At 38.3% G+C, this 14,272-nt stretch overlaps 1 protein-coding gene and 1 pseudogene across 2 annotated transcripts in view; both read right to left on the bottom strand.

The window, feature by feature from the left end:
• Window positions 1-8,204: 8,204 nt before the first annotated feature.
• Window positions 8,205-8,499, bottom strand: LOC141570025 (ATP synthase F(0) complex subunit j, mitochondrial-like; annotated as a pseudogene).
• A 1,063-nt stretch (window positions 8,500-9,562) lies between these two features.
• The window catches only part of RASSF8 (Ras association domain family member 8), a 102,761-nt gene continuing 98,051 nt past the window's right edge, over window positions 9,563-14,272 (bottom strand). For both annotated transcript variants that reach the window (XM_074325909.2, XM_019737627.3), the window contains one exon: window positions 9,563-13,817. In XM_074325909.2, coding sequence (XP_074182010.1) covers window positions 13,696-13,817 — 122 coding nt within the window. In that variant the 3' untranslated portion in view covers window positions 9,563-13,695. The remainder of the gene's footprint in view (window positions 13,818-14,272) is intronic.

Raw genomic sequence — 14,272 nt, 5'->3', positions numbered from 1 at the left:
CTGGTTAAGAGACTGATGCTGGATCCTAAAAATGCTACCGAGTGAAGCATCATCTAAATTATAAATAATTTGGAAAGGGGTCAGTGAAAGAAAAAAAATTGAAATTTAAAATCATGACCACAATGACTGTGTCGTTGTTTTTCTTGAAAGATCTATATGTAAAATTATTGATCTCTGTTTAAGAGAATACAGAAAATGCAACAGAGCCATAAATATGACCATCAAAAGACACAAAAGACAAATTAGAAAATAAAACTAATTTATATGACTTTTAAAAAATGAAATATTAACAGAGAAGGGTGACCCAGGAGTAAATATAAGGTGACTAATTTTCGGAGCTGGAAGAAATCTTAGGAATCATGCTGCCCAGTCCTTTAATTTTACAGAAGATAACACTAAAGCCCAGAGGAGTAAAATGGCTTTTCAAAGCCACACAGTAAATAGCAGAAAATTAGCCTTGAACCTAGTTTATTTCTCACTACAACTCTTTCTACTCTTTAACTCAGCCTGTTCCTAATGTGTTCTCTTCAATATGGAGGATCCAATAACAGTATAGATTTGCAGATCAAGAACAAAGGGAAAACAAAAAGGTAATTAGTTTTATATGCCAAGATTTTTTTTTTAGGTAAACTAAAAATGAGAATATTAATAACCATATCATAACTTCCCTCCAAATGTGAAAGTCTACCAAGCACCAGAATTCCTCAGTGTAGGTAAAATTTTTTAGTGAAATTTAGTAGCATGAAAAGAAGTCCCCAACTTTAAACAGATGGGAATTTGTGGGTTAATTACAGGTGATATTCACAGTGTCACCAGATGAAGCTCTGGTTTGGTAAAGACTGAAAGAGCATAACTTCAGGGAGCTCTGGATACAATTAGAGCCAAAATAGAGTCTTCCTGCAGAGGGCATCGGATGACCAGGCAGGGAAGAGCGTGCGCTGTGGTGCAGTGTGTCACCTTGGAAGCAGAAATCTTTTTAAATCAGTCTCTGATAGAGAAATGAAGAATGCTGGTGGCAATTGGAGAAGAAGGAAAAATGCAGCATCAGGCTTTAACTGTGTGCTCCACTCAGGCAAACTTTCTCTTTCTACACACATTCTCTGTGCTGCAGGCTGGTTTGGAGAAAGGCTGTTTCTGAATGAAATAAACAGTCAACAGAGGTTGAGAAAAGTCTGTTGAGAATACGTTTTCTCTGAGTAGTGATAAATAGAACAAACAAGTAAAAGAATCGTTAAAGTGTACTTTCAGCCAAATTTTGAGAATCTGCTTTGATGACATTGTATAGTGAGGAAAGGTAAATAAACTAATTTCCATTTGGGCAAGAATGTGTTTATTCTGTTTATCTTAAATCAGATACATTAAACATAATGGATTTTTGAAGAAATCATTTCATAAGAGGGAGCTGTGGGCATGGAAGAAAGAGAAGGAAGTAAGCTTATATAGCAGAAGGAGTGGACATGTTAAGGAATGTAGCTCTGGGCAGGAGAAAGGAAACTGAGGCAAAAGACACCTGGGCTCTGGACATGGACCTAGAGTTTGGCATGGGTGGATCAGGGGCTGACCTCAGATTGTATAACCTATGTATCTGGGACAGAGATGGAATTGATGCTTTAGGAATGGGAGGTGATCCTGAATTGCGTCTATTGGAAAAATACAAATACCATATACTTCCGACTTGAGTGTTCATATACTGGAGTCCATGATATAGATGAAGACAGATGAGAGGTGAGAGGTCATAGTTTTGAATACTTCAGTATGGTCCCTCACATGAGGGAAAGGCCATTGGGTCAAATGCAGACTTCTGCGTAGGTGCCGAGTGCATATTCATAAAGTATATACTGAGCGCTGGTGAACAAGAAAAAGCAAATAAGAAGGGACCAGGTCCATAGCAACATAGTGTCATCTCTGTGCTTGCTTCTCCCTCACCGCCTCCTCCAGCACCAGTGTTATTGGCAGGAGATTGAAGTCCAGGAAAGAGATAAGGAAACACCTGGAATGGAGGATGGGTAGGCCATGGAGCCTGTGAGAGCAAATCCATCTTTTTGTCATCTCTCTTGTTAGTGACTTGACTTGCTTAATGAGTTTTCATCTTTTCATATGCCAGATGGAATTCTTTCATTCATCTTTTCATTCCATTAATATTTATTGCATGTTTTACGTCAGGGCCTATGGTAGGTACTGGGAATAGAGGGGTAGCACAACAGACATGATCCCTGCCCTTGTGGTGCTTACAATATAGTGAAGACAGATAGTAAATGATCAGACAAATCACTGTCTAATTATGATAACTGCTGTCATAGGAAGTAAAGGATGCTATTAGCATATAATAAATGAACCTAATCAGGGGGGAGGGAAGGGAGGATGTCAGGTTGTTTTTTAGCTAAAACCTGCAGGGTGGCCATGAGAATTGGAGACGCAGAGGCCTCTTCATGCAGGATCAGTTTTTAAGAGCAAGTAGTGCGCAGCCTAATGTACAAAGACACCCTGCAGCGAGGGTGGGGGTGCAGACAAGTTTTAGCCAAAGGAGGTTCTGTCCAGCCATACCGAGTGTGGGGACTGCATCCCCCCATCCTAGGCATATGTGTTACGAATGATTGACCTTTCTTTAACTGATTATGTCTTAACTGTGCTGTCATTCCTGGCTGCCTACATTGTGGACACCGTTCAGGAAAAACTCTAAGGAGATTGAATTAACTGACAAATTGAGGTGCTGCCATATTTGTGATTTATGTTCTAATCTTTATGATTTCCCAACATTTCTACATTGTCTTTGTTAAACATCATAGAATTGTGGGGTGCTAGAGTTGGAAAAGAGTTAGAAATCATCTCACCTTAGGTCTTCATTTTGCAAAAGTGGGAGCTGAGGCCTGGAGAGAGTTAAATGCCTTGCCAAATGTCATATGGCCAGTATGAAATAGAGTTGATGTTAGAACTTGGGTCTCCAGACGCCTTTGGATACTCTACTCATTTCGTTTAAAGTATGTGACAGAATGAGGAAAGGGGGAGTTCAAACAAACATAAAGTTAACCCATTAGAAACCATCTCCAATAAAATCTGTCGGAAATGAAGCAACCTTGGCAACAGATGGTAAACTACCATAGATAAAACAGGCATAAGTTTCTCCACATTAAAAGTTAAAGAAATGTCACATTTGTTTTTTCATAATTACATACAATATCAGTCAATTTTTTTGGCATCTTCCCTACCCTCCTTATTCCCCCATCTTTGGATAGAACAAAAACGCTGGGGCCTAAATCATTCAGGGAAAAGGAAGAGGAGCCCAGTTCTCAGCTCTTGCTGAGGGAGAAGCACTCAAAGGTTATGGGCTGTGCCAGCAGCTCTCGTCTCCCCATTTCCAGAGATGCCCACACACTGCAGCCAAGTGTGTCTGTGTCCCATGCTGCCCTGACGCCTCAGAAGCCTGGACAAATGGGTCTGCAGCCCACAGCTCCCTTCCCTGCTCTTAGTCTTGGGCAATCCCATCTCCAGATGTTGGGTTCCTCCCCTATTCAGCCCTCGCTTCTCAGGCCTAATCTAGTCTATTCGTTTTGTTGGCCTGTTATCTTTAAAATGTAAAGTTTGTTTTCAAGGCAGTCTACTCCCATCTCAAAATTTTCTTCACTTATAGAAAGCAATTTTCCATCCTAAGAGGTAAGAAGAGCCCAGAGGAGTGAGGAAAGGTGGTGCTGTCAATAGTCTCTAGAAAATCTGGAGTTGCTAAAAACAAACAAACAAACAAACAAAAAAAAAACTAAAAATGAAAAGACATTAGTTAAATTTGTTCTCATATCACCCACCCTGTTACCTAACTACAGTTCTGTTTAGACTAGTGTTCTCTGCACCTGCTTTTAATCAACGACCCTGCTCACTATATTTTGGCTTCTAATTCCTCATGGTCTCCCTCTTTGGTCTCTTCTGTCAGCCTCATAAATGCAGATGTCCCTCTAGCCTATCCTTGACCCACTTCTTGTACTCTAGTACTTCTCCAACTTGAACGTACATAACATGAGGATCTTGCTAAAATATAAATTCTGGCTCATTAAGTCCAGGGTGGGACCCAAAACTCTACATTTCTGATCAGTTCCCACCCAAGTGACACGAAGGTTGCTGGTCCTCTGACTGTAGTGACACGTTTCCACTTCTGCCTGAGAAAACTTACCTTTTCTTTATTTTAAAATATATTAATATGTATTTTGGGAGGTTCTCCTGCGTTTTTAAGTATTGTCTTGGTGCAAATAGTTTTTATATGTCCATATTCAGCTTTGTGTCCTCAAGCTTCAGACCTGTACATTCAAATGCTTTCTGGACATCTCAGTGCAGATCCTACAGCATGTCAGCAGGACAAGTGCAAAACTTTATTCACCATCCTCTAAACAGCCCCTTTCCCAATGGATCCCATTTCCATTAAAGATATCAGACATTGGCAGAATTTCACAATGATGTCCCCCAGTTCCCTAGTTCCCTAAATGGAGTGCCCCCTAAATATGAACTGACTCTCCATTTGGAAGGATCAGGGACATGATTTTGAAGCAATACCAAATGAAAAAAAGTGAAAATCTGGTTTGGGAGCATTCATTCTTATTTGCTATTGTCATAAAAGAAGACACTGTCCAGGCAACAAGCCACTAATGGCATATTAAAGCAGTTAGATGTGAATTGGTTCCCATAAAACAGATTTCCAAGAACTTGCCCAGACTTCCATTCAGTAACGCTATTTACCACATTGCAGTGGGAAGCTAACTCCGTGAGGATTTGCATAGAGAGGACCCTGTGAAGAGTTGACCCACTAGCAATACAGCAATTCCAGTGGTTTACTTGAGCACACTAGTCTGTCCACAGTGGTATTCAATAAGAAGGGTTTTCATTTGGCTATTATATGTATTATAATCTAAATATTATGTATATGACATAATGTACATATACACATACACACATACATATGTACATACATACATATATACACACATACATACTGTTAACTTGATGGTTAATTTTATGTGTCAATTTGATTGGGCCTTAAATCAAATGCCAGGCTTTGAAATTTTTGCTGCGCCATTATTTGGGCAATCTCTCTGTATCTGTCCTTGCACTGCAGTCTAGGAATTTTCCATTTAGGCCCACTTGGAGTTTTCTCATGGGCTGTTAGACATATGTTCATGGCAAAAGGGCAACGCAAGGTGAAGCGCTATCAATTATACTTATTAGAGGAGAGTTTTAGACAGAGAGATCGGGACAGTTTTCACAGAAGCTATAACAATTAAGCAGGACTATTACAACTGCCTCCCAGTGGGTCTCCTTAATACCAAGCTCTCCTCATTGCAGTCCAATCACTGCAACATTGCCGCAGTGAGCTTTCTAAAAACCAAATCTTATCTTAAGGGTCCTTAGGCCTTGTTTGGCTCTCCGTTGCCTACCAGATGAAATTCAAAGTTCTTCACAATATGGCCCCATCTCCTATCACTCCCTCCTCACCTACCCCTACTCAGTGCACGCTCTACTTTTCTATGACCTCCCGAGTGTCTGCAGTGGGAGTTTCTATACAAGGCATCTCTGACACCCTTCCTAGGAGTCCACAGACCTCCAGGTTACAGATGGCTTCCATAGACTGTCACACTTATCAGTACCTGGCGGAGCACCTGATAAAGGCTTGTGTTTGGTGAAGTTCTTGAATTGAAAAATACTATCTTTAGGTTATAAAGTGGCATTACATTTGGAGGGGATGTCTAGCAATGTAAAGCATCTTTAAAGATATTCCTTTAGCCACGATTTTGAAAAAATAGAGTATGTCAAGTTTGAGTCTATTCATAAAAGGACATTTTACCTATGAATTCAATTTTAATTTGGGAAGGGTTGAGGGTAATTCAATTCAGATAAAAAAATTTTTTAAATCCCTTTAAAATATCTTCTCCTTTCACTTGATTTGATTTAAAATTGATGGATTGAATAAGTAATTGAAAGAAGGGGTTACTGGCTCACAGCCAGGAAAAGGCCTACACATTCTGAGTCAGTTGCTGGGAAACAGAAAGCTGGACTCCAGAGGCTTCCCAAGCAGCCCAAACCTTTCTTACTGAAGCCTAACGCGGGCCGTGTCCAGACACCTCTTTTTCATTTCTGCTGGCACGCCGCACTTTCTTTAGGTCTTGACTACAATGTCATCTTTTAGGGGCCTCCCTAGCCACCTGTATAAATTGCACTTCTTCCCCCAACTTCTGGCACTTCCTATTGCTCTTTGCTGCTTTTCTCCTCAGCTCTTATCATAATAAAAAATACTATATATTTTTCTTCCTTCCTGTTTTTCTCTCCAGAATATAAGCTCCTCGTGGGCAGGGATTTTGGTCTTTTTTGTTCACTGCTGTCCAGTGTCCACCACATAGCAGGCATTCAATAAATATGACTAAGTACAAACCTATTTACCCTTCTAGAGCTGAATCCATCTCAGTGGAGCCTTTTCTAATTTTCCCACTCACCCCGTGTGTGTCCCTGCAGCACTCTGCCCTTGACAAAATTAAACTCATTGTTGACCTGACATTAAAGCTCACATCTTCCCTCTGGGATTTATTACTTTTAACGTGTTAAGAGATGATAAGTATTTTTAATAAAGATTCTGTACATGTGTCCTAAAACTCAGTTACACATATACAGATTAGGAAGAATTTCACTGACAGCAGAACATGTGGAAAAGGCAGGACTTTAGCAAACCCGCAGTTCAATGATTCGATAATGAGAGGAGGATCTCAAATAACTAACCACCCACTCACCCTCCCAACCCAGCCACGGAGTTTAGCTTTAGGCTGCATAGCAATGAATCAAGTTCCTCCGTGGCGCAGAGGTCAAATCACCAAGAGCTTCGTGATCAGCCCTGGCTGCACACGCATGTGCAGGGGAGACTGGAAAGAACGGGGAGTATTTAGCTGGGGGGAGAGAACACTAGGGACATTACCGATGTCTTCAAATACCTGAAGTGCTGTCATATTGGTGAGAAATTGCTTCTTCTGCGTGGTCTTAAGGAAAGTTAGGAATTACCAGGAATTGTATTCAGTTACGGTACAGTCTCTGAGGGTTCGCATGCAGGTTGGGTTTGGTGGGGAATGATGTGGAAGCGGCAGGGCTCAGTGCCACAACGGCCGCCTCTTGGCTGAGCAGGTGGGTGGCTCTGCTGTACATTCTGCATTGGTCCCTGCTGTCCCCAGCCCCACTTTTTGTGGTGCTTGTTGCCACACAGCTTCTTAGCTGTGTTCTTTGCTTACAAAGAACTGTGATTTTCTTACAAAGAACTGTGTCTGTGATTTTCATTATGCTTAAAAAAGCTGTTACTAGGTATTCCAATTCATTTGTTGAATTTCTATGCTGCTAGCAGTTGCAGGAAACATGTGTATGTGTGTGTGATACATGTGTGTATGTGTATATATGTGTGTACATATAGTCCTTTCATTCTGGACCATAATCAGACCCTTCTATCATCTTAGACACATACTTATGGCAGATGTATGATCGTGGCCGATATAAAACACAAAGTCAAGTAAAATGCTAGGGAAACGGGAACCCAGCATACCAGAGGAAGAGACTCGGATGAGTGAACCTGGTGCTGCAAAGAGCATTTCCCCAAATCCATGCCATTCTTGCAGGAAAGACCTCTCTACAAGGGGGAAGCGCATCTCTCAAATACATATTTTCCATGTTTTCTTCTCTCTTCCCTTCCTCCTGTCCCAATCTTTTGTCTCCAGCACACAGAAATAGTGATTACTCATCAAGAGACCCACAGCAGTTTCCACCAGCCATTTACGGCTGTGGATGGCTGTCAAATGCTTTGAGTTCTTCGATGCTTTTATTCTGCCCCCACCATATAAACAGCAAGTCCTCTTGCTGCTGTCTACTTAGGATGTCTACAACTTGATTTGTTCTCTTCTTCTCCTTGCACAAAGTAGATGCTCAACAAAAATGTGTTGTTGCATAAACCCCAACAGCTACTTTCTTAGTTCAGGTTACCATCACCTCTGGCCTGGATTTCTGCAGTCTTCTTAAGCGACATTTCTTGCCTCTAGTCTCTATTTTATTTTTTATCTTACCGGTACATTTATTCATGCCACAAAGGAAATGGCACTTCTACAAGCATACAGCAATATTCCACGTTTCCATCTAACAGAGCTTGCTGCAATTTACAGCCAGACTGATGTTCCACCTGATGTCACTCCAGGTAAAGCTGGTTAATGGTGACCATGAGCAGGTGCAGGACTCGAAGCTCTCAAAGCTTTACTTGTATCAGCACTCCTGACTTTTGTAAATGATGAAGCCCACCAACTCCATTCCTACTCAGAGCTCCTGGTAAACCTAGTGTAGTAGGGCTTCATGGGCACCCAAACATTTTTAATGAGGCTTTGAAGCACCTCACTGCACAGCCAATGACTTGGGAAGGTCTCTTGCCTCTAGTCTTGATCCTTTTTCAGTTATTTTCCCACAATGCCAGTCAGAAGGATCTTCCTGATATGCTAACCTGAACATTTCCCTCCCGTGCTAAAACTCATCCATGGCACTCAGGAGACAGTCCAAAATCCTTATCATGGCAACCAAGGCCCTTCATGATTTATTTACCTTTTTCTCTCAGCCCTCCCCAACCCTTGACTGTCTGGTCACAGTCTCAGAGGCTCTTCATCTTCCCGTCTTCATCTGTGCCAGATAGTCTTCCGCGGTTCAAGTCCCTTCTCCGCGGTTTGCCCACACCTGGGGTGAAGCCCCGTTGGTGTGTTTCCATGGCACTCTATTCTTGTTCTTTTAATAGTGCTCATTAGACTGTAACCTCGTTGAGGTGCAAAGCCAATCACATTAGTTTCCGTCTGACCAATGACAGGCTCACTAAATGTCTGCAGAGCATGAACGAGTTCAGCGTGTTTATACCCATTTTATGGGACCCCACTGGTCTTTCTTAAGGGAGGCAGCACAAATATGTGGAGTGGGTAGCCGGGGAAGAGTCAAGTGAACAGTAATTTTCATCTCTTGCTCTGTTATTACCATGTTTCCCTGAAAATCAGACCTAGCCAATAATCAGCTCTAATGCGTCTTTTGGAGCAAAAATATAAGACCCAGTCTTATTTTACTATAAGCCCCGGTCTTACATAATATAAGACTGGGTCTTATATTAATTTTTGCTCCAAAAGACACATTAGAGCTGATTGTTGGCTGGTCTTATTTTCGGGGAAACATGGTAACAAAACATGACTTTAGAGGAGGAAAGGATGGATAATGAAAATTCTAAAAGTCCCCCCAACTAGGATACAGAATAATATTTTAAATTATTTTAAGTTTCTCATTTTGTTTGCTTTTGTAACATACTATTATCATATATGTCATTTCTTGATCAAGAGCTAACTTCTACTTATTCAGTTTCACTTGAATGAAGCAGCTACCTTTTCAGTAATAAACCTTTAGTTATTAATAGTTAACATTACTTTTGGAAAAACGTACTCTTGTGCTACTGATATGCAGACCTATACTCTTTGGCATCTTTTAAAGTAAATAAAATTATATTTAAAAATATTAAATACGTAAGAAAAAAAAACCAGCAATGTAATGCCCCAATTAATCCTGAAAATTTATTATTTGGGAGAATATCAGATATTGATCTTTGTTTTACAGCTCATGATAATAATCAGAAAATATACATTTTGAAGTGAAAGTCAAAAGAAAATAATTACATACAATACATATTACAGATATTTTATTTGTACATAAGCAAAGCAGTACTAAAAGCATATCTATGTGTCCACAATTAGTGAACAGGGCCATTTTCTGTTTAAAGCTGCAGCAACTCAAATCCTCCTTGGGTCAATAAAGAAAGACAGACTGAGAAATATATTTAGGGTTATCACCATGTCTGGTTTTAAACCTATTTTTTAATCTTTCCCTTCCCCCCATATATATGCATATACTTTATTGCCTTTATATTTCTGCTGGTTTAATATAATTAGTATACTAAATAGTTACCTGCATTTATTTGGTTTCTAAAAATATATAAAATGCACTGGAATAGAGCTCCTGCAACTTTCAAGCAGTCACTGTCTGGCATCGAAAGCTTATCATGGGAATGTAAAGCAGCAATACTGAATAAATAGTGATTGTTTTGTCTTCTCCATACAGCTGATGGTCTTCACCCAAAACTTAAAAATACTGTAGCAAATAATATAAACATGCAATTAAAAAAATGGACATAATATAAAAGTAATACTTATGAGCTAAATTTTATACAACATAGACTAATAAAGACAACTTGAGAAGGTAGAAGAGGGATGTGAACACAGCATTGTTATTTACATATAAATTAAGGCCCAATTTTCAAAGGCAATGCACACAGGGAACTGCCCACGCCCTTTGCACAACCGAAATCAAGAGATTTGCCTTTTCCATATTATTTCCTCAATCCATTATTAGAGTTCTAATTTGGAAAGACATTCACAGAAATGATTTTAATGAAGTTTCTTTTCTCTAAGGATTGTTTTGCTCTTATCCACAAAGAAAATTTTCTCTTAATGCAGGTAAAAATTTTACTGATTCTCTGGAAGCAAGTGATTATTTGTCCTTCTTCACTGTTAAAATTCACACTTCACACCATAAATTCTGCATTTCTTACAGCATCAATCTTATTTTAGCTCGAGTTTATGACGAATTTGAACTATGGGAATTGATTAGTTTAGTGATGACTGAGGGAATTAAATGGGTAATTCCTATTAATACCAGCTGAAGTCTCACATATAAATTCCCTGTGCATCAAGACAAAAAATAAATGCTAACACACCAAAATATCTCATAAGAACAATAAAAGGACTGAGGCAACCCATTACAGGTGATTCTCTGAGGTGACAGATACTCAAAGGGTCAAATATAGTAATGTTATTTCAGATTATCACCTGGTTAAAAAAATTATCTTTGAATGTATTTAATAATTGTAGAAAATCACAATAAAACAACTTGCAGTATTTTATGCATATATGTATATATATATATACACACACATACATATATATACATATACATATATATATATACATATATATATATATGAACCTTATCATCTAATTTAGTATTTAGAACCTGAATATTCCCCCAGGTGCAAAATTTTATATTTGATATTTTTGTATACCATTGTCATCACCCCAAAAGGTATCCAAAGGTGTGGCACTTAATCTAATTCATTTGTATTCACAATGGATAAAAATGATTAGGAACAGACTAAAATATTTTTAAGATGTTCTAGGGAAACGAGTTTTCTTCGCCCTATTTTTTAAAAAGACTTAGAAAACATTTCTTAGACGTGTGCTTCCAGAAGTAATATTACTGATTAAAAAGTACAGCTGCTCAACGTATTCATCAAATTCATCAAAGTTTATATATTCTCCTCATCTAGGAAATAGTATTTCTATTTGTAATTAGGTCCATAAAGATCATCTGGCAGCTTGAACAGTTGGGTAAGGTTGTCAGAGACGTTACTTACTATATACGACCCTCTGCCGGGGGAACCCAGCACTGCTACAAGTTGGGAGGATGCTGCCAGTCTCTCTTCAGAGTTATTAGGTTAATGCTAACAGTAATTTACAACAATTAATCTGGATATTGACTTTCGTGTTTCTCATGGCGTGCCAAGGCATCTTTGCAATTTATAGTTGCAAAGTTTAACATAGCTTTAGTTTAACATTTTGATTTAAATAGAATGTGACCAATTTACAAAAAATGCTTTTCTTTGTGAATAAGATCACAATTTCTCTGAACAATTAAAAAATGACTCAGTATAGGATGGAACCATTTAAAAATAAGGCATATATCAGGCATACATAAATCATTATTGTCACAAAACCTACAAATTATTTTGATTTTTTAAAATTCTAATTTTTAATTAGATATGAAATTACTATTATAAATTGAGAGCAAATGTGTACAGGTGGTGGTTATTTAGGCAAATATCATTTATTTCTCAAGTTATTTGTAAAACAGTATAATGGCAAGGTCAACTTAATAACTCCAAGAACCCAAAGAAAATAATATCTTTAGTTGAGATCTGCCATTTAGCTGGATTAGAAAAGGCAACTCTGCATTATTACTTTCAGTCCTCTAGAAGCTTCTATGTATTTTCATAGCCATTCTTAAAATTTTTCATTGGAGACCTAAATACAGCAGCATTCTCAGCATTCATTAGACCAAAAATAAGTCAAATGTTTTAAAACATCCAAAGTTGCCCTCATGCATAAGATATAACTTACATCTTTTTATTGTTACCATTGCATTAATAATCCATTGTTACTTTGTTGCATGTAAATAATACAGAACATGTATTCTCAGAATTAAAAACTTCAAATTTCAGAATAAGGTCTTAATTATGTTGTACCAAATTTTGATCAGAGGGAATGTAAAAATGGCTAAGAGGTATCTGATCACATCCGTCCAGATATTACTTGTGAATCTTAGTTAAATCAGTGCTCATGGGAGGGTTGCTGACTCATTTTTGGTTTTATAAATAATAAAACATATGTACAAATGGAGATTAATGTCCTGTAAAAGTCAAGCTTAAAAATGAAAACAAACACCGAGTTTAACTTCCTTGGTAAAAAGTATCTAATTCCAATCCACCGTCTCTCCACCTAAGTGATTGGAGAAATTGCAAGTCTATAATGTACAGAGTAACTTATGTGCAAGCAATACCTTACTCATGGGGGCTTACACCTAAAGACCATACAAACGAAGTGGGTTATTTAAAAAATACATCACTTACAGCAACCTTCCTGAAGTAGACTGACCTGATCCTCAGATATCTCTAACTTATGCGCATGTATTATGGCCACTCTGAGGATCCATGAGAGTAAAATGATATGGCAGGGCAGAAATAACACACATAATGTGTCAGGAACCCCATGCCTGTTTGGATAGATATTCAACAATTACATCTTTGTTCGACAGTGTCTGAAGCACTGCCAATCTTTTAAATATACAATTTACCTCATGAAAGTATTTCTGTTCTGATATGTGGTCATTCATATCAGAATGGAAATATTGTAAAGAAAAGATTAAACTCCAGATTAATTAGTAAACCTGAATTACTTCACCTAATTAAGCAATGGCTATGACAGGATCACAAAATAAATGGAAGTGGGTTCTGTGGAGTTTGTGGAGTTAGTTTCGATGGTGGAGCACCCTATGATGCGTGTGTAGCTGTAAATCAGCAGGTATGTACGGGTGGTCTGGCAACGTGCACACAAAGTCATAATCACACAATACACAATGTAATTCAGTCACAGGATAAGGAGTAATAAAAAATAGTAAAACATCAGCATTCACACATTAATTGATTACATGGAATAAATTAAACTAAGCCAGTCACATATTTCTCTTCACTCTTAAGTCACGTTTTTATTTATGTAGACACACAGTATAATACTTTCCTAATGCTCTCAAAATGCTACAAATAAAAATGAAGGCTTTGCATTACAGCTGCTGGATAAAAATGTCAACACTGTTGATGTGTGAAAACACAGTTTCTTTGTTCTTTAGCATCAGTGCACAGGGTATGGCTCCAAGTGGTATGCAATTTAGGACAGAAAAAAGATACAGTGGCTTGCGAAATATATCCTCTGTTCATCATTGGCACAAATCAAAGCAAGAATTTTTCCTGTTCTTGGTACCTTTATTGGGTCTCTCCCCTAAAGACAGAGAATGTTATACATATATGCCTTCAGGATTAAAACCAGATGAGATAGGATTCTGTAGGATACGAAGATTACTGGGGAGTTGCCGAGATGAACCAGGCCGCTTCAGGGACCCAGACTGGAAAGGTGCCTCTAAACAGGAAACAAAGAAAAGTCATTTGATGTACTCCACTTGGCGTACTTAGCAATATGAAAAATTGTTTAAGTTTTTTGCCCTCGAGAATCAAAGAACATGTAGTAACAATTATAATCCCCCATAGGTCCTGGGGTGAGAGGAGAAAACTTACTCCACTTGACCCTCTCTCAGTAATTAAACCAAGTTTTCAGTGATTTGAATAGTTAATGATCTTTTGATGAAGGTGAGCATTTTGCTTCTCTTTCTTGATTGTTCAGACTATATGCATATATAGATCTAGAAGTGTCTTTTAAAAATTAGCAGAAATTAATTTTAGGAGAAGAAGAAGGGACATGAGGAACAGAGAGAAGTTAGAACTCAAATAGACTATGACTCATACAGACTTCAGGAAAATGATATACAATTTGGTGATTTCATGTTCGTCTAAGTAAAGAAAAAAACCTAAATGTTA

This window comes from Rhinolophus sinicus, chromosome 1, assembly GCF_057876585.1.
Source record: "Rhinolophus sinicus isolate RSI-liver-muscle chromosome 1, RSI-T2T, whole genome shotgun sequence".
Lineage (NCBI taxonomy): Eukaryota > Metazoa > Chordata > Mammalia > Chiroptera > Rhinolophidae > Rhinolophus > Rhinolophus sinicus.
Note: the sequence above shows the minus strand (reverse complement) of the source record. Positions and strands in the feature narration are given on the sequence as shown.